This window comes from Gobius niger (genome assembly GCF_951799975.1).
Source record: "Gobius niger genome assembly, chromosome: 24".
NCBI classification, from domain to species: Eukaryota; Metazoa; Chordata; class Actinopteri; order Gobiiformes; family Gobiidae; genus Gobius; species Gobius niger.
Window position 1 is genome coordinate 2,612,806 of NC_136875.1, and position 17,903 is coordinate 2,630,708.

General features: G+C 45.7%; 2 protein-coding genes across 3 annotated transcripts in view; both read right to left on the minus strand.

The window, feature by feature from the left end:
• Window positions 1-407: 407 nt before the first annotated feature.
• Window positions 408-10,168, minus strand: sqstm1 (sequestosome 1). Of its 2 annotated transcripts, none has more exons than XM_079582507.1 (9): window positions 10,007-10,168; window positions 9,137-9,319; window positions 6,501-6,596; window positions 5,475-5,818; window positions 5,247-5,403; window positions 2,534-2,602; window positions 2,287-2,453; window positions 849-1,065; window positions 408-770 (listed from the first exon to the last, which is right to left on the minus strand). In XM_079582507.1, exons 2-9 carry the CDS (start codon window positions 9,303-9,305, stop codon window positions 613-615), a joined length of 1,377 nt encoding a protein of 458 aa, XP_079438633.1. In that variant the 5' UTR covers window positions 9,306-9,319; window positions 10,007-10,168; the 3' UTR covers window positions 408-612. The 2 variants fall into 2 exon arrangements, with proteins under 2 accessions (XP_079438633.1, XP_079438632.1); XM_079582506.1 differs by having other exon boundaries at window positions 410-770; window positions 5,247-5,406; window positions 10,007-10,167.
• A 5,471-nt stretch (window positions 10,169-15,639) lies between these two features.
• Window positions 15,640-17,903, minus strand: part of vps52 (VPS52 subunit of GARP complex) — a 29,890-nt gene continuing 27,626 nt past the window's right edge. The window contains exons 19-20 of the mRNA XM_079582244.1: window positions 17,690-17,808; window positions 15,640-15,792 (exon numbers count right to left, since the gene is read on the minus strand). Of these exons, the coding sequence (XP_079438370.1) occupies window positions 15,646-15,792; window positions 17,690-17,808 (266 nt within the window). The 3' untranslated portion in view covers window positions 15,640-15,645. The remainder of the gene's footprint in view (window positions 15,793-17,689; window positions 17,809-17,903) is intronic.

Here is a 17,903-nt window from a genome sequence, read left to right on the forward strand (position 1 = left end):
TGATAAAAACTATTTGACGTAGAACAACAGCGGTGTTGTATTCACAGATGTGCAGGTGTACTAAGTGACAGCAGGTCAGGTTTAGTTTTAATGCCACAAACGCAGCTTTGGGATTTGCAAACATTCCATCAAACAATGAAGGATCTTAAATTTCACACTACGAGATCTTTAGATCAAATGGAGTTTCATCCAGAGCTGCAGCGGGAGGAGGTTTAGACCAGTCGTGGCACCAATTTATTGTTTTTTAATGATATATTTAATGCCTTCATTTCAGCACACTTTCATTCAATGACTTATAATACCCTGTTGAAACCCTGACTTAGTGAAGAGTCTACTCTAGGTTCCCACTCTTTACTTCCACGCCTGGAGAGGATTAAAAACAGACTGAACACCAGTGGTTTGGTTTGCAGTTTATTGCCACAGTTAAAGATGGACAGAACTGATTTCAAAGACATGAACATGACATAAATGCTGATTCAAATGTGTTTTTCATGGTAAAGAAACAAGAAGCAGCAGGTTAATGGCCCCAGATAAAACTTAGCTAAAAGATCAGGTTTGGAATTTAAAACAGTATGGGAGGGCATCTGGTGCGAGGCAGCAGCTCCTTTAGTGTCAGCGCTGTTTGTTGTTGGCGTGGTACTGGATGGCATCCAGCGCAGCTCCGATGTCGCCTCCTTTGGCCTGGAGCAGCCGGGTCAGCCACCCTCCTTCGTCTGTGAATCCCATGGACAACATGTGGGACAGCGCCTCCACCAGGCGGGGATCAGCCTCTGCAACAACACCAGAAGCTAAGACGTGCGCCTTTGGAAAGGCCAGGGCTGTGGCTGTGCGGGTGTCGTCTCCATTACCTTCAGGGAGATGGGGGTACAGCGCAGCCTCTCTCAGCCCACCGGCTCCTGTCGCGGGCCCAGGTTTGGGGGCCTGGTTTTGGGTGGCCCTGGGTTTAGGACTGGGACTGTCCTCCATGACTTGGTCCAAGTCCTGAGGGTTCGGAGCCTGCAGTTCTCCAGTGGATGGATCCACCTCCTTACAGCTGAGGTCAGTCCACTCCTCATCGGAGCCCGTCTGAGGACCACAAACCAGGTCTTTAACAGGACTGAGACGGGACTAAGACAGGACTAAGACGGGACTAAGACGGGACTAAGACAGGACTAAGACAGGACTAAGACGGGACTAAGACAGGACTAAGACAGGACTAAGACAGGACTAAGACAGGACTAAGACAGGACTAAGTCAGGACTAAGACAGGACTAAGACAGGACTAAACCGGGAGCTCCAAAGCAGTGGTTCTCAACTAAAATGTCGATGGGACCCACGGTCACAAGCTGCGACCAAAATCTAACTTGGACTTAACTTAACTTATAAAGTAAGTCTGTCCAAAACTTTGTGTAATAAACCAAAACAGCTGAAAGGATGATTAAAACAGTAATTGTAACAGACTCAGGTAATGATTGTTTACTTTTCTATACTTTAATAATAAAAGAAATGTTTTCTGGAAAGGCTACTGAGAACCACAGCTCTAAAGCAACTAAAACCAGAACACTTTGTCGACGGCTAGAGATGCACGATTCAGCTTTTTTGATACCGATACCGATACCATTACCGGGGGTTTGAGTATCGACTAATACCAAGAGACTTTCTTAAAAGTGGCTGCTCTGAGTGAAAAAGTGGATGGTCGTCTGATCAAGACTGTATTGATCTCTCAATAGAGATCAATACAGTCTTGATGTTACAGATCAATTATTACTATGATTTATTAATAAACTAATTACAAATATTTAAGGCAGGTTTAAAACAAGGATCACTGGATTTTTGACACTATCCTCGGGTCAGGCTACATTATATTAATATAATCAACTCACATAAAGTGATCTGATCATTACAACTTGTGCATTTCAAGCAGCTTATGTCACTTATTCTTTAACAACATTTCATGAACTAATATACAAACACCCTCCAGCAGTGGGCCATTTTATGTTATTGGGCCACTTTAGGTATTTCCATCATAGTTGGCTCAGCTTTGATTAGTGCCCGCTAGCACTAGCACGCGTTTGCTAACCGCAGCATTTTGTGGCAATCAATAATACTTTAAAAGTGACTAAACAATCAAATTCTCCAGGTTCTTAGCTTTGAAATAGCATGCTCATATTCACTTAAATATATTATCAGTATCGGGTCAGGATCGGATATTTTAGCTGATACCCGATTTTTTTTCTACAATCGGCTCCGATATCCGATAACAGTATAGGATTGGTTCATCTCTATCCACGGCTACTGAAGACTCACAGCTGATGGGGTCTCTTTAGCTCCGCCCTCTCCAGCAGCAGTAGCCCCGCCCTCTCCTGCAGCAGCCCCGCCCTCTCCATCCTCCATATCTGCGTCTGCACTCTGATTGGCTGGAGCCACTTTGGTGCGCTGTCCTTCGTGTTCCACATCAATGTCCACGTCAATGCCTTCAGGAGAAACAGACAACGCAGGTGAAACCATGACACGTCCTGCGGGAGTTCCCACTCATTCACAAAAAACTACTCACCAAGAGGACTCAACATGGCTGCCACTCCCTCTCCGATGTTCTTCAGGAAGTCCACGTTAGCCTGGGCCCCTAGAGCAGGGACAGGGACAGATTAGAAACCAGGGCTAAAGCCGAGCTAAACCAGGGCTAAAGCCGAGCTAAACCAGGGCTAAACCAGGGCTAAAGCCGAGCTAAACCAGGGCTAAAGCCGAGCTAAACCAGGGCTAAAGCCGAGCTAAACCAGGGCTAAACCAGGGCTAAAGCCGAGCTAAACCAGGGCTAAAGCCGAGCTAAACCAGGGCTAAAGCCGAGCTAAACCAGGGCTAAACCAGGGCTAAAGCCGAGCTAAACCAGGGCTAAAGCCGAGCTAAACCAGGGCTAAAGCCGAGCTAAACCAGGGCTAAAGCCGAGCTAAACCAGGGCTAAACCAGGGCTAAAGCCGAGCTAAACCAGGGCTAAAGCCGAGCTAAACCAGGGCTAAAGCCGAGCTAAACCAGGGCTAAACCAGGGCTAAAGCCGAGCTAAACCAGGGCTAAAGCCGAGCTAAACCAGGGCTAAAGCCGAGCTAAACCAGGGCTAAACCAGGGCTAAAGCCGAGCTAAACCAGGGCTAAAGCCGAGCTAAACCAGGGCTAAAGCCGAGCTAAACCAGGGCTAAACCAGGGCTAAAGCCGAGCTAAACCAGGGCTAAAGCCGAGCTAAACCAGGGCTAAAGCCGAGCTAAACCAGGGCTAAACCAGGGCTAAAGCCGAGCTAAACCAGGGCTAAAGCCGAGCTAAACCAGGGCTAAAGCCGAGCTAAACCAGGGCTAAAGCCGAGCTAAACCAGGGCTAAACCAGGGCTAAAGCCGAGCTAAACCAGGGCTAAAGCCGAGCTAAACCAGGGCTAAAGCCGAGCTAAACCAGGGCTAAACCAGGGCTAAAGCCGAGCTAAACCAGGGCTAAAGCCGAGCTAAACCAGGGCTAAAGCCGAGCTAAACCAGGGCTAAACCAGGGCTAAAGCCGAGCTAAACCAGGGCTAAAGCCGAGCTAAACCAGGGCTAAAGCCGAGCTAAACCAGGGCTAAACCAGGGCTAAAGCCGAGCTAAACCAGGGCTAAAGCCGAGCTAAACCAGGGCTAAAGCCGAGCTAAACCAGGGCTAAACCAGGGCTAAAGCCGAGCTAAACCAGGGCTAAAGCCGAGCTAAACCAGGGCTAAAGCCGAGCTAAACCAGGGCTAAAGCCGAGCTAAACCAGGGCTAAACCAGGGCTAAAGCCGAGCTAAACCAGGGCTAAAGCCGAGCTAAACCAGGGCTAAAGCCGAGCTAAACCAGGGCTAAAGCCGAGCTAAACCAGGGCTAAAGCCGAGCTAAACCAGGGCTAAACCAGGGCTAAAGCCGAGCTAAACCAGGGCTAAACCAGGGCTAAAGCCGAGCTAAACCAGGGCTAAAGCCGAGCTAAACCAGGGCTAAAGCCGAGCTAAACCAGGGCTAAAGCCGAGCTAAACCAGGGCTAAAGCCGAGCTAAACCAGGGCTAAAGCCGAGCTAAACCAGGGCTAAACCAGGGCTAAAGCCGAGCTAAACCAGGGCTAAAGCCGAGCTAAACCAGGGCTAAAGCCGAGCTAAACCAGGGCTAAACCAGGGCTAAACCAGGGCTAAAGCCGAGCTAAACCAGGGCTAAAGCCGAGCTAAACCAGGGCTAAAGCCGAGCTAAACCAGGGCTAAACCAGGGCTAAAGCCGAGCTAAACCAGGGCTAAAGCCGAGCTAAACCAGGGCTAAAGCCGAGCTAAACCAGGGCTAAAGCCGAGCTAAACCAGGGCTAAACCAGGGCTAAAGCCGAGCTAAACCAGGGCTAAAGCCGAGCTAAACCAGGGCTAAAGCCGAGCTAAACCAGGGCTAAACCAGGGCTAAAGCCGAGCTAAACCAGGGCTAAAGCCGAGCTAAACCAGGGCTAAAGCCGAGCTAAACCAGGGCTAAACCAGGGCTAAAGCCGAGCTAAACCAGGGCTAAAGCCGAGCTAAACCAGGGCTAAAGCCGAGCTAAACCAGGGCTAAACCAGGGCTAAAGCCGAGCTAAACCAGGGCTAAAGCCGAGCTAAACCAGGGCTAAAGCCGAGCTAAACCAGGGCTAAACCAGGGCTAAAGCCGAGCTAAACCAGGGCTAAAGCCGAGCTAAACCAGGGCTAAAGCCGAGCTAAACCAGGGCTAAAGCCGAGCTAAACCAGGGCTAAACCAGGGCTAAAGCCGAGCTAAACCAGGGCTAAAGCCGAGCTAAACCAGGGCTAAAGCCGAGCTAAACCAGGGCTAAAGCCGAGCTAAACCAGGGCTAAACCAGGGCTAAAGCCGAGCTAAACCAGGGCTAAAGCCGAGCTAAACCAGGGCTAAAGCCGAGCTAAACCAGGGCTAAAGCCGAGCTAAACCAGGGCTAAAGCCGAGCTAAACCAGGGCTAAAGCCGAGCTAAACCAGGGCTAAACCAGGGCTAAAGCCGAGCTAAACCAGGGCTAAAGCCGAGCTAAACCAGGGCTAAAGCCGAGCTAAACCAGGGCTAAACCAGGGCTAAAGCCGAGCTAAACCAGGGCTAAAGCCGAGCTAAACCAGGGCTAAAGCCGAGCTAAACCAGGGCTAAAGCCGAGCTAAACCAGGGCTAAAGCCGAGCTAAACCAGGGCTAAACCAGGGCTAAAGCCGAGCTAAACCAGGGCTAAAGCCGAGCTAAACCAGGGCTAAACCAGGGCTGGAGGAGAGCTGAGAGCCTCACCTGCAGAGGGCCCTGGCTCCTCGGGGGTAGAGGCTCCTGGGGCTGTTCCGCACTGGGCCTGGTTTGGGGCCTGATTCGGGGCCTGGTTCGGGCCCTGGGCTCCACGGTTCTGCATGCAGTGTCTCATCCACTTCATCCACTTGCCTCGAGGGAACCACTGCTGAGAGACAAAGATGAGGTCATTTCCTGTGGCCACACGTCCTCCGCCTCCTCCGGGCCTCGTGGTACCTGGATGGGGTGCCAGATGGGCAGCAGGGCGTGCTCGGTGTGCAGTCCTTTGGCCTGGCAGCCGGAGCACAAGTCGTAGTTGGGGCAGACGGAGCACTTGAAGCGCGTCCCCGACACGGGCCCCTCACAGCCATCGCAGGTCACCCCGGGGTGCACCATCGGGGGGCACTGCGGTCCGAACGGGCCTGGGCCGTGGGGTCCAGGGCCGTGGGGTCCAGGGCCGTGGGGTCCAGGGCCGTGGGGTCCAGGGCCGTGGGGTCCAGGGGGCGGGGCATGGTGAAACGGTGGGAACCCAAATGGAGGGAAGGCATGAGCAGGAAAGTCACGACGATGCTCTTTCTTCTCTGGAGATCACAGGACGACACGGTTAAAGACGACTGCAACTGCTCCTGCTCCTGTACTCCTACTGGTACTACTACTGCACTCCTACTGGTACTACTACTGGTACTACTACAGCTGTTACTGCATCAAGGAGTTTTGGCCTGTAGGACCCACTAGACAGAATAGCTCTTGGATGACTTATTTATTTCTAGGATGGATACTACTGATACTATCGATACTTCTCTTTACTCTACTCCGTAGTTATAAAGTCTAGGCATAAAGAAGCTACTGTATACATGGTAAAGGTAGCTCTACATTTGGACCAAGTTTATTTCCATAACTTTAATACATGTCATAGAATTAATAGGTCAAATACAAACATAGACCACAATGTAAAATACATATATGTTTAATTGATCTAAATAAAAGTGTTTTGTTAATCACAGGCTGTGGGTTAGATTTGGCTGTAGAACATTTTGAATGTATTACAGTATTCAGTATTGTATTGTATTGTATTGTATTGTATTGTAAGATTATGTAATACTTTCGCCTGATGAACAGAAGCATATGTTGATTTTCCAAAAGTGAACAACCAAACATTGATACTGACATTATATTTGAAAAGATCAAACCAAAGCCTTTGATTTTGAAATGGACACAACCAAACCATCAGAGTGTATTATCTCCAGCTGCTGAATGCGTTACCTTTGATGTAGAGCCTGAAGGCATTGTCTTTGATGCAGGCCAGACCCATCACCAGCTCATCATCAGAGGAGAACGCCACCATGTCCCCGTCCTCATCTGAAACACACAGGACAGGACTGAGCCAGGACTGACAACAGGGGGCAGTGTTTCACCATTTCATCAATGGGAACTGTGAAGGTACGCTGATGAAACACAGGAGGATGCACTTAACCAGGAGCAAACTCAAGCTGTATCTCCTGAGGCCCAGAGAGAGAAACTCCGACGAGACAAATTTGGGGGTCGCCAGATCATGGAGATAAAATATACATATTTTTATTAGCATATAATATATTTTATTGTAGCAGTGCCGTTATTTGTTCACAATTTGATGAATTTCATTTTATCCATTTGTTTTTTTTTCTTTGTTTTTTAAGAATTCAGTAGGCCAGGGGTCGGCAACATCAGGCCCGAGGGCTAAATCCGGCCCTCCAGCATAGAAGCTCTGGCCCTCATTTTTTTAATGATTTTGAAGATGATGTTACACAAATCAGACGTCAAAAATAGGGAATCGATTTGGGAAAATTAGTAAGACGAAAAAACAATTAGGAAAACTTGATAAAAATAAGAAAGAAAAAAAGATTGGGTGAAATGGGAAAAAAGAAATGGAAAAATTATGACAGGAAAAACAAATCATTTGATTTGAGCTGAAACAACAAAGTGTCTTCTTTTTTTTTTTTTCTCCGTGCCTGCTTTAGATCAGTAGAACCTAAACTTTTTTTTCCCGATACCAGACTGGTGTTGTTTAACAGTACGGCCATAACCATGTACAGAGAAGGCTGGCATTTGTAGAAAATGGTGCTTTTCTTTGGGGTCCGGCCCTTGGTCTTTTTACAATAAAGAAAATCGACCCTCCACCTGATGAAGGCTAATGTTCCTATTTCTCAGGGGCTGACCCGGACAGGGGGTCACGAACCCCTTTGACTGTTATTATGGGGGGTCGCGGCTCCAAAAGGTTGAGAACCACTGATCTAAAGAACATAACCAAAGTCCACCCCGAGACGCTGATGCTCGACTACTGTAATGACCATTTGAGGGTTTAATATCACAGCGTTGGCTCTGATGTTTCACGATCGATTTATTAATGGTGTTTAAATGGTTTAACGGTCTTGGGTTTCCTCACCGGGTTCATCTGTACTCGCGTTTCATAAATAAAGCTGATTGATTGATGCACCGGCGGTGGATCGTCCGAGGACATAAACCAGTATTCACTTCAAGTCAAGCGTGAAGCCGGCCTGAAAGAGGACTGAACCCAGACTAAAGCAGGTTTTTCTGGCCGGCTGCTCCTCGACCCCATGTTGACAGAGTTGGGCGTCGGAGACCTGGGTGTGTCCGTGTTTAAGCCGTCGAGTTCTGCTCAGAGAACATTGTTCATGCTAAGAAACACTGATTTAATAAAGAGTCGGATGCAGCAGACGGTTGGAACTCGAGCTGAAGCCGAGTCACCACAGAAAATGTGTTTTCTAGGGCAGTGGTTCTCAACCTGGGGGTCGCGAGACAAATTTGGGGGGTCACCAGATCATTTAGATAAAATAGCCATATTTTCATTAGCAAATAATCTGATATTTTGTTGTAGTTTTAACCCCTTAACTCCCACCTGAACTGAGCACATTTTCTCCAGTTTGGCTTTATCCCAATCCAAAAGCTTCTGGAAAAAAGCAACAAAACTGAGTCAAAAACAATGATGGAAATGTGACGGAAAATTGATGAAAAAGTGGCAAAAATGTCACAAGAAATTGACAAAAATTGACAAAAAAATGACAAAAATTTGACAAAATGTGACAAAAAATGTGATAAAATGTGACAAAATGTGACAAAAAAAATGACAAATGTGACAAAAATGTGATAAAATGTGACAAAAATGTGACAAAAATGTGACAAAATGTGACAAAAAAATGAAAAAAATGTGACAAAAAAATGACAAAATGTGACAAAAAATGTGATAAAAATTTGACCAAAAAATGACAAAAATTTGACAAAAATTTGACAAAAATGTGACAAAAATGTGATAAAAATTTGACAAAAATGTGACAAAAATGTGATAAAAATTTGACAAAAAAATGACCAAATAATGACAAAAATGTGATTAAAAAAAATGGACGTAAAAAAGACAAAAAGATACAAAAATGAGTTGAATGCCCAACAAAAGAAGTATGTAAAAAAAAGTGATGTCGTGAGGAAAAAAATCCTCTCGGTTCAGGCGGGACTTAAGAGGTTATTACTATTTCTATTTCTCACGGTGTGACCTGAGCGGGGGGTCACGAATCCCTTTTACTGTTAAAATGGGGGTCGTGGCTCCAAAAGGTTGAGAACCACTGTTCTAGGGTGACTCGGCAAACTCTGAGCTGGTCGCCTGGTTCTAATCATAGCCCAGACCATCCCCATAAAGACAAGGGCGTGGGACCGGTTCTGCAGGCAGCTGAAGGGTGTGCTAAACTTCCATCCTGGTTTAGTCGTACATTAGACATGATTTAGACTTAGTTTCGTCCTGTTTCCGTTCAGTTTCACTCCCGGTTTTCATCCCGTTATCAGACCAGACCCTGTTCGAGCTCTGCTGTCGGATAAAGGCCTTTTTCCGAAGGCTTCAGCCCCGTCCGTACCTTTGTAGAAGAGGGTGAACGGCAGGTTCTGCAGGTGGCTGAAGGCCGCGGTGACTTTGCGGCTCAGGTACTCGAAGTTGGCGCTGACGTCGTGGTCCACGGCGAAGCGGCGGATCTCCTTCACCGAGTCTTCTTTGCCCAGGAGGTAGGCCTTCACGGTGACCGACATGTTTGTGGCAGGGACTGCGGGAGAGACGGGGGGTAAATAAACAAGCGTTAGTGCTGAGTAACAGACCGAGAACTCATGACTAAATCGACAAAACCTCCCTATAACAACACGACTGTTGTTAAAGCCGACGCAATGTGACGTCATCTATCCGTAAAGTTACTTGTCGTAGAACTCTTGATATTGAAAACTGTGCTGCTTTTATAAGAGTGAAGATTCAGTCGCTGTTTTGTTTTTTTGTAAGTTATAAAAGGGCAACAACCAAACCCGGAAGTCAAGAGCGCACTTTATAAACATTAACTACGCACTCGTTATTACCAGGACGGGAGACTCAAACCGGGTCAAACACAGGGTTCAATCGGACTAAAACATGACGGCAAGGTCGAAAGGAAGGAATAAGTCCCAACTTGTAACTAATAGTTTAAAAAAATACACAAATAAAAGGGATAAGCCGTGGAATTTGGTGGGACACGGACTCGAGCGAGGACTTGGGAGGGTAAATCTTTGTAGATATTAGGCCCCAAAACACATGCGTTTAAAGAAAATGGGGAAAATAGGTCGCATGTAATGTTCTGTTCGTATATTTTGTGTTTACATAAAGGAGGGACAGGGACAAGCAGGAATAGTCCCTACTACAACTACACCACATAGCGCGTTACAAACTCAAACAACAACGATCTTGCAAGATAGATAGCCGCACTTACCGTGGAGCAGTGCCCGGACAGGAGCGGCCTCTTTCGGACTGGTCTGCGGAGAACAGTGGCTGAAGTCTGGCTGAAGTCTGTGACAGCAGTCGGAGCAGAAGTGTGTGTGTGACGCAGCGCAAAAACAGCCGCTTATGTTTACATGCACTGCACCCTCCCATTGGAAGCGCTGCCCAGCGCTTCCGGGGTGAGAGCCAATCAGAGGCGGGCCTCGAGCGCAGGGGATTTCCCGCCACAGTCAGGTGAGAGTGACTCACGCGCGCCGGGGTCGGAGGGAAAGCGCTGAGTCACTGCGATTTATACTGTAGGATTTATAGGAGAAGATGTACTTTTATGAAAAAAAAAAAAAATTAATAACTATTTTTTTTAGCATTAAAGTTGTGCATACAAGGTTGAGAATAATATTAGTATTTTAGATCGATATAATACATGTCAACAGTCAAATATTGGCCTCTGCCCTCCATTAGTGATTATGACATCATCACATTCGAGAACGTTTTACAATCGGTTGCGTTCACGTTCCAGAAGGTTCCAGAACATGATAATGTCATAGTCAGGTGGAACTTTATGGGAGGAAGACAATTTGTAAAAATATACTTTAGGACATCTTTATGAGAACATAATTTAACTAGTCATTTGTGCAGACAGAGAAGATTTTGAACTTTGAGGGAAAAAGGAAGGAACAACAGAGATATTAACAATAAACCAAGTCAAAAACAACAGCTTTTTTATAGTTACCACAGTTACCAGCATGTTATTCTCAACTGCCTTCCACCTCAGTTTCAATCTGTTTAAACCGTAGACATTACTGAAATGCCTTAAGCTATTTGAGCCTGCTCCTCTACAAAAGTGCACATTTGTTAGCGAACAGCAGATTTAAATTGAACCTTCCATCCTCCTTACAAATGAATAGGGAAGCCCGGCGACCATACAAACGAATAGGGAGGCATGTGCAAACACTTTTTTCAGTTAGCATTTAGCTCAGAGGCAGGGTTGCCAGGTCTGGGCAGCCAAACCCGCCCAAAACCCGCGGACATAAGGCGCGGCTGGAATTTTCAATATTGTTTACTAGTTAACAGAGCCCATGTGCTCCTACGATGATGAGAAACCGCCCCTATTTCCCCCCCCCCCCTTATTGAAAAAGCAGCTTACAGAGCCTTGGATTTGCCTTCGAAATAGTTATTTTGATCAAGTCAACATTGATTACAGCAAGGCAAAAAACCGCGGACAGTTTTTTTCACCCGCGGAATGGCTTTAAAAACCGCCCAATTGGCAACCCTGCTCAGAGGACGTTTTTATATGCTAATTTGTATCTTCAGTAAAATCTTCAGTAAGGTCTGTACATTCATTCATTCATTTCTCACAAGCCGACCACATAGGCTTCGATGGTCGATGGTCGATGGGTTGACAACAGCTGAAAACATCTGGATCATTCATAATTTGTGATATTTGATTGCTAACGAGCAGGCTAACGGAGCCTGAAAAGTCTCCCAGACTAATAGCCGACTTGCTAACTGTTCACCTTGGGCGCCGTTTCTCCTTTTTATTTCTATAAAAAATACTCGCGCCTTTCTGTGTGGAGTTTGCTCCGTGTCTGCGTAGATTTCCTATGGTTTCATCTGTCACTAAAAACATGCACAATAGGCCAGGCCAGCCAGGTCTCCAGCCAGGTGTTTCTGACCAATTAGCCTGGCCCGACCTCACCGAGCGCCGGCGGCATTGAGGATGAGTCGAATGCAGAGAACAAAATAAAATATAATTTAAAGGGACTAGAGGCAAGTTGGTCATTTTTATACTCACTACTGCCACCTCAGGTCATACGTGTAACTGCACCTTCTATATTAAGCTCGTGCATGACGGCAATTCGGACCCGAAGTAACAACTTTCTGAGTGAAAATACTTAATTTTAACATTTTTAAACTCTGTATAGTCCCTTTAACTTAAAATGTGAATTATGAATACTGGTTTACATTTTTTTTTATTGACATTAGATTTAACAATTTTTCAGGCTTTCGGTAAAAGTTATCGGTAAAATTAAAATGTTGCCTTATTTGGGGAATCTCAATAACTCAGGTAACGACTTTGAGTTCAACAAATTTTATAGGAAAAATAAAAAAATCCCAAAACTCCTAAAAAGTGAGTTGTTTGGGCTCTTGGTGGTCCAGTGAAGTCTCACACACAGAGTTTAGCTCAGATGATCAAAGATGGCAGCGACAGTGACACAGCGCGTCTGTGGTGCGGTCACATGACTCTCCGTCACCTGCACACCCACAATGCACTGCTCTGTTTACAGTTTGTTGGGCACATTCCATGGACTGTTCCTCCTCCTCCAGCATTGCTTCCCCCCTCCCCCTCCCCCCAATCAGGAGGGAGGGGGAGGGGCTTGATCGTTTACTTTTGTAAATCCTGTTCCTGCTCTCCTCATTTTGCAAACTAAGAAGAGCTTTCTAGTCCAAGAAGGGAGGAATTTACTTTTAAATTTCTCTCTCTCTCTCTCTCTCTCTCTCTCTCTCTCCTCTTTGCAAACTTACAGACTATCACTTTAAGGCGTGGGGTAAGCGGTTAAAGTGATAGTCTGTAAGCTTGCAGAGTGAGGAGAGATTGAGTACATTTGAAGGTAAACTCCTCCCTTCTTGGACCAGAAAGCCCTTCTTAATTTGCAAAATCAAGCTCCTCCCCCTCCCTCCTGATTGGACCTGAAGACTGGCTCACAGGAAAAGCTCGTCTCATTGGTCGACGCGGGAGGATACTGGACTCGGATTCGCTGCTGAGATTCGGGAAGGAGAGACTTTACAAAAAGTAGTTTGTATATTATTATTTACTTTACTTCAAAATGCAAGAGCGATCAATTTTGCACATTTTATAAAATTTACACTTCCAGACTATCACTTTAAGGAGACAATTGAGGGGCCAGATGGGGGGCCCTAGAGCCAGTGGCCCTTCTGTGCTCTTCCAGAATGGACATATGGCCAGTCCGCCCAGGATACTCGTGTTGTGTGTTTACATGAGCAACGGCAGGAAACCATTAAAACTGTAGAGCAGAATATGTGGTCGTTTTGTAAAGTTTACTGCAACGTTCTACGCACTTTTTACAAGATTTGGCCCAGTGAATATCCTGGTTTCTAACAATAATCTTGAAGTTTGGCTCATCCAGGACACTGACGTCAGGAGACTGCGTTATGGACATAGACAAAACCAGGCTCAAAATCCATCATTAGCCTGAATACTGGAGCGCATGTAAACGCGCTCTTGATGACGGACAAATCCTTTTCAACAGTGGGGGGTTTGGATGGCCCCAACAACTCGGGACTTTGCTTCATTTCAATTCTTTTTTTAGTTGCCAAAAACAGCAGTGAAATTGCCCCTGTAAAGCTCGTTTTGTTGTTGTTGCCTTTATAATGTATCTTGAATTCAGTCAAAAAACATTAAATGCGATGTTAAGGCCTGGAGGTGATTGAGCAGTAACTGAGATTTCAGGCTAGAGTCATGTGAGAGCAGCTTGAACTGTTTGTTTGTTTGTTTTGATCATTATCTCATGTTGAGCACTTGGGTCATTTCCTGTTTTTAAAGCTCATTACAGTTGTCTGGTCAGCCGTCCACTTCTGCTTTGTGTGTGTGTAAAGAGTAGGATGGAATAAGTGTGTATTCGGCTGCCCGGGCTATCTTTAGAGGATTTTGCAGAAAATAAGCAATTACTTCAAATTGGAGACATGACCACATGTATTTGGTGCAGCAGTCGATTTAAAAACCTATTGTGTTTTTATCCACCGTTAACGGCCACAGCACATGGGGCATATTGTCAATTTTATTTTCCTTTCCATCGGTCCGTCCGTCCGTCCGTGCGTTTCCAGGTGGTGGGGGCAGCTGTTGGAGCTGCCTAAATCACATTGCACCAGCCCCTGTGGCGCCCCCTGCAGGTGGTGGGTCCACAGAAGGACGGTCTCATGGTTCTTACCGGGCCTGTTGGTCTCTCATAAGGGGCTTCTGACCCGCTCTTTGCCTGACCCTTCACCTAGACGGGTCAGGGTCCTTTCTCGGCGCAGCCAGGGGTCGGAGGGTGTCCTGCTCGGGAGCCTCAGGGTCTCATCTCTGCTGTTTGCAAATGTAGTTTTTACTTTGCATTTCAACAATTATTGCTCAGGTTGCTTGAGGTGTGTTTAAATTTGTTCAGCCTAACCACTCAATAACACTGTTGTAAATGTGCTCTCACATGGAAAAATTGCTATTGTATATAGCCATTTGTTCTCCATTCTTGCATGATGTTATAATTAAATGTTTTTAAAGAATAAAAAGTGTGTGTCTTTGTGTTGGCATATTGCACAAACCCACAAGAAGACATGGAAAAGTAGCCACATTATACATCAAGTAACTTGATTAATGTTAGATATAACATTATTGGCTGCAGTTATTACATTATCAAAGGATTTCCTCATGGCCTAATAACTTATTAGCTTATCGGTCAATCGTTATTACGCTATCGGCCTACCATTGTTATTACCATATTAGCCGTTATTACGTTATTGGCTTATTACATTTTGAAATTGGTCAAATGTATTACATTATGGGTTCCTACAGACCCTATGGTCATGAGATCTGGGTAATGACCGAAAGGATGAGATTGCAGATACAATGAAGGAGTTTCCTCTGCAGGGTGGCCGGCGCACCCTTCAAGAGTGACCGAGCGGATGCTTGGGTGGTTAGAAGGGGTGGGAACTGCCCTCTGCTGGTCTGACGACATCCTTGATCATTATTGGCCTCTATTGCACTGCTACCTCATTAACATGCATGACATCCGTCATTAATATAGTGATATATCACAAAAACATTGTCACAGCCCTGGTGGTTAGCATAGCGCCTCTACGTACCATCCCCATGGCCCGTAGGACACTCCAGGATCCTTCGCTTTTAGATTTTCACTGCTGATTGAACCATATCCATGGTTACATATACATTCCATTCCAATAACCTACAAGAAATCTCAAAAAACATGAAATATAATTGATCCTGATGCATCATAGAACCCACGAGATGTAAAGTAAAAGTGCTAAGCTAAGCACCCATGCAGCCACTGGGTCAGAGAAAGGTCAAATACACACTTAGTGCACCTTTAATAACTTGGCATCAACATTCTGATAGTTTTGCTTTCTAGCATGCTCCAAGACACATTTGAGAGTTCAATCTTTTTATTCAACAGCAAAAACATGTTTCTTCTTCATATCGAGACCCATGAATGATGATCAATGAACAAATGTGATAAATACACAAACACAGAAAACACATTAAAATGGAAATCTGCTCTTCCCCAAACGTCAGTCCCACGGAGCGTTGCATTACAGCTCAGGTCAGAACTGATGTGAGGGAAATAGATAAAGCAATTACTTAGACAGGAGTGTGTTTTTACTTCTGTGGACAAGTTGTGTTTGCAAACAATAAAACAGAATTCTCAATTTGGTCATAAAGTGACTTGCACATGACGCGGGCCGGGCTTGGACTTGCTTTAGGTCAGTCTGTAGTGCTACGCCCTTAACCCTCGAGACACGCTTCAGCATGTTTCTGTTCCGTTCCAGTCAGAGACTTATTTCGGATGGTTTTGGTCCTCTTCTCAGTCTTCACCTTCTCCCCCGCCTTGCGAGGCCTGCTCAGAAATTGGGCTTGTGCTTCTTGACCTCCACCATGAGGTGATGCAGGTTGATGAGCTCGGAGCGAACCGTCAGGGCTCTGAAGGTGGGCTGGGACAGGACCTTGTGGAAGCCGTGGTAGTACTGGATCAGCTGCGTCAGGGCGCCCTGCACAGAACCAAACATCGCACACACTCCTTCACACTAGGCCCACTTTTGGATCTTGTTCAGTTTTTGAATCATCTGTTAAATAAGTGTTTAAAACCTCTTAATGAGACACTCAATAAATCAGGCTCAGACAAAATCTTGTTAAAGCCCAAGACTGGAAAGTTTTATTTAGTTATTTTTTTTGTACTGTGCAGCAGCCTGGAAACCAAGGCCAAAATCTTCGCATGGATTTGGGGATCAATCACAGAACAGGGAGGGACGGCAAGACGATGACGCACTGTTCGACAGACAGAAGCTTGTTTACCAGTCCCTCCAGGATTTCGCTGGGATGTTTTGTGATTGTTGCGGGATAAAATGCCTGATTTCGCGGGCCATTTTTCCCTTAAAACAATATATTTTTTACATACAAATCAAACTTTTCTTTGCATTTTACATCAGTTCTAACCAAAGAGACTCTGGGGAATGAGAAAAGACTTCCCGTTATGTGTGCCCCCTCCCCTCTTGTCTCCTCCACAGCTACAGAAAGTGGGTGGAGCTAACAGGCACCTCTGACTCCACACAAATCTGATGAAACAGAGCCATGAATGAGAATCCGAGGACACCAGACCAAAGGACGTATGTCTGTTTATTTCACACATGGACACTGAGCTTTTGCTCCGGTTCAACAGAGCTGTGACTCCTAAAGTGATGCTGAATTACTAGTTGTGATCGCAACTTTACGGAATCCTGGAGGGACTGCATTACGGATCCAACACGACAAGCTTTAGACCAGGGGTGGGCAATTAATGAACTGTAATGCCTGAACTGAGTCGGAGCCGCACCAACAATAACTCAAACTTATTCTGCTCAGCTTTGTGTATTGTGAATAGCTGATGCCTACCATTATTTTGTAGGACTACAATTTTCTGTATATATTTAGCCATGTCAAGCCAAAGACGCACATGTGTGTGCATCATTATTTAGGTTATTCAACTTTTTATCCTCGTTAACTTCAACCATGGCGCTGAAAGCACCTCAGAGCTTCCTTCAAACCCAGTTAGTTGGAAATGAAGCGATGCTCTACAGCAGGGTCTCCAAGTAGATTTCACTGGGTCCAAAATATATCAGGAGTGCATCACCAGGGTCCATAAACAAAAGCTCCAAAATAAAAAAATGTTTTGATTGGGAAAATACTATTGAGGAATCGTTTTTTCAATAAATGAATAATACTGAGCCTGACAGGACTATAGCCTCATAAAAACGGCTCACACTTTACAAGCCTGTGTCGCAAGTCTCTCCTACATTGTCGTCAATATTCATTCACTCTGCACTCCGTGGTAGTAACACAGCTACCCCGGGGCAGACTGTCCATTTCCCACGTGGCTGCAATGTGTTGTTTGTATCCTGATTTCTCATTTTGTCAGTGCCCTCTGCTGGACACCTGTGGAATTCATTCCTTTTATTTTAATTTTAGCTGCCCCCTAGTGGCTGGAGTGAGCATTCTGGTAATTTCTTTAAAAAAAACCTTAACAAAGTGCATTTTTTCCCGATTCGGCTTTACCCAAATCTAAAACCCTCTCGACTGGAGAGCAACAGTGTAACGCCTCATTTGAAGGCTAAGACCTAGAAAAGTGATTGTCACATTTTTGTTGCATTTTCATCCGTTTTCCTCACGATTTTGATCAAAATGTATATACTGTCTTCCAGGATCTAGTCATAAAAGGAATAAAAACTAAACCGAGGGTCCAGTTCCTCACTTGCTCGGTGGATGTAGAGTGTAACACGGAAGGGATGCCTAAGTGGGGACATGAACACCCCTGTAAATGAGCCAGAACTGGAGGAATATTTGCGGGAGGAAAAGCAGCGTGGAGTAGAAGTGGAAAAGAGAAATGTCTGTCAGTGGAGTGGGTAAACTGACCTGGATGATGCTGGTGCCGTTCTTGAAGTTGGTGAACGACCTCATGACCTCTTGACTCATGGCCTCCACAGACTGCTTCCAGGAGGAGGAGAAGCCCCGTACCAGCTGGGTGATCCGGGCTGTGGAGCAACAACGCAGCGCGGTCAGTTTATCAGTGTTCAGCAGAGGGCTCCTGTGTGGGGTTTGCATGTTCTCCCTGTGTCTGAGTGGCTTT

Excerpts from the sequence above, each read along its gene's own strand:
- sqstm1 (XM_079582506.1), bottom strand. The coding sequence starts at position 9,305 with ATGTCGGTCACCGTGAAGGCCTACCTCCTGGGCAAAGAAGACTCGGTG. Across the intron at positions 5,819-6,500 it reads CTTCAGGCTCTACATCAAAG|AGAAGAAAGAGCATCGTCGT; the intron begins GTAACGCATTCA and ends TGTGATCTCCAG. Across the intron at positions 2,454-2,533 it reads AGCCATGTTGAGTCCTCTTG|GCATTGACGTGGACATTGAT; the intron begins GTGAGTAGTTTT and ends TTTCTCCTGAAG.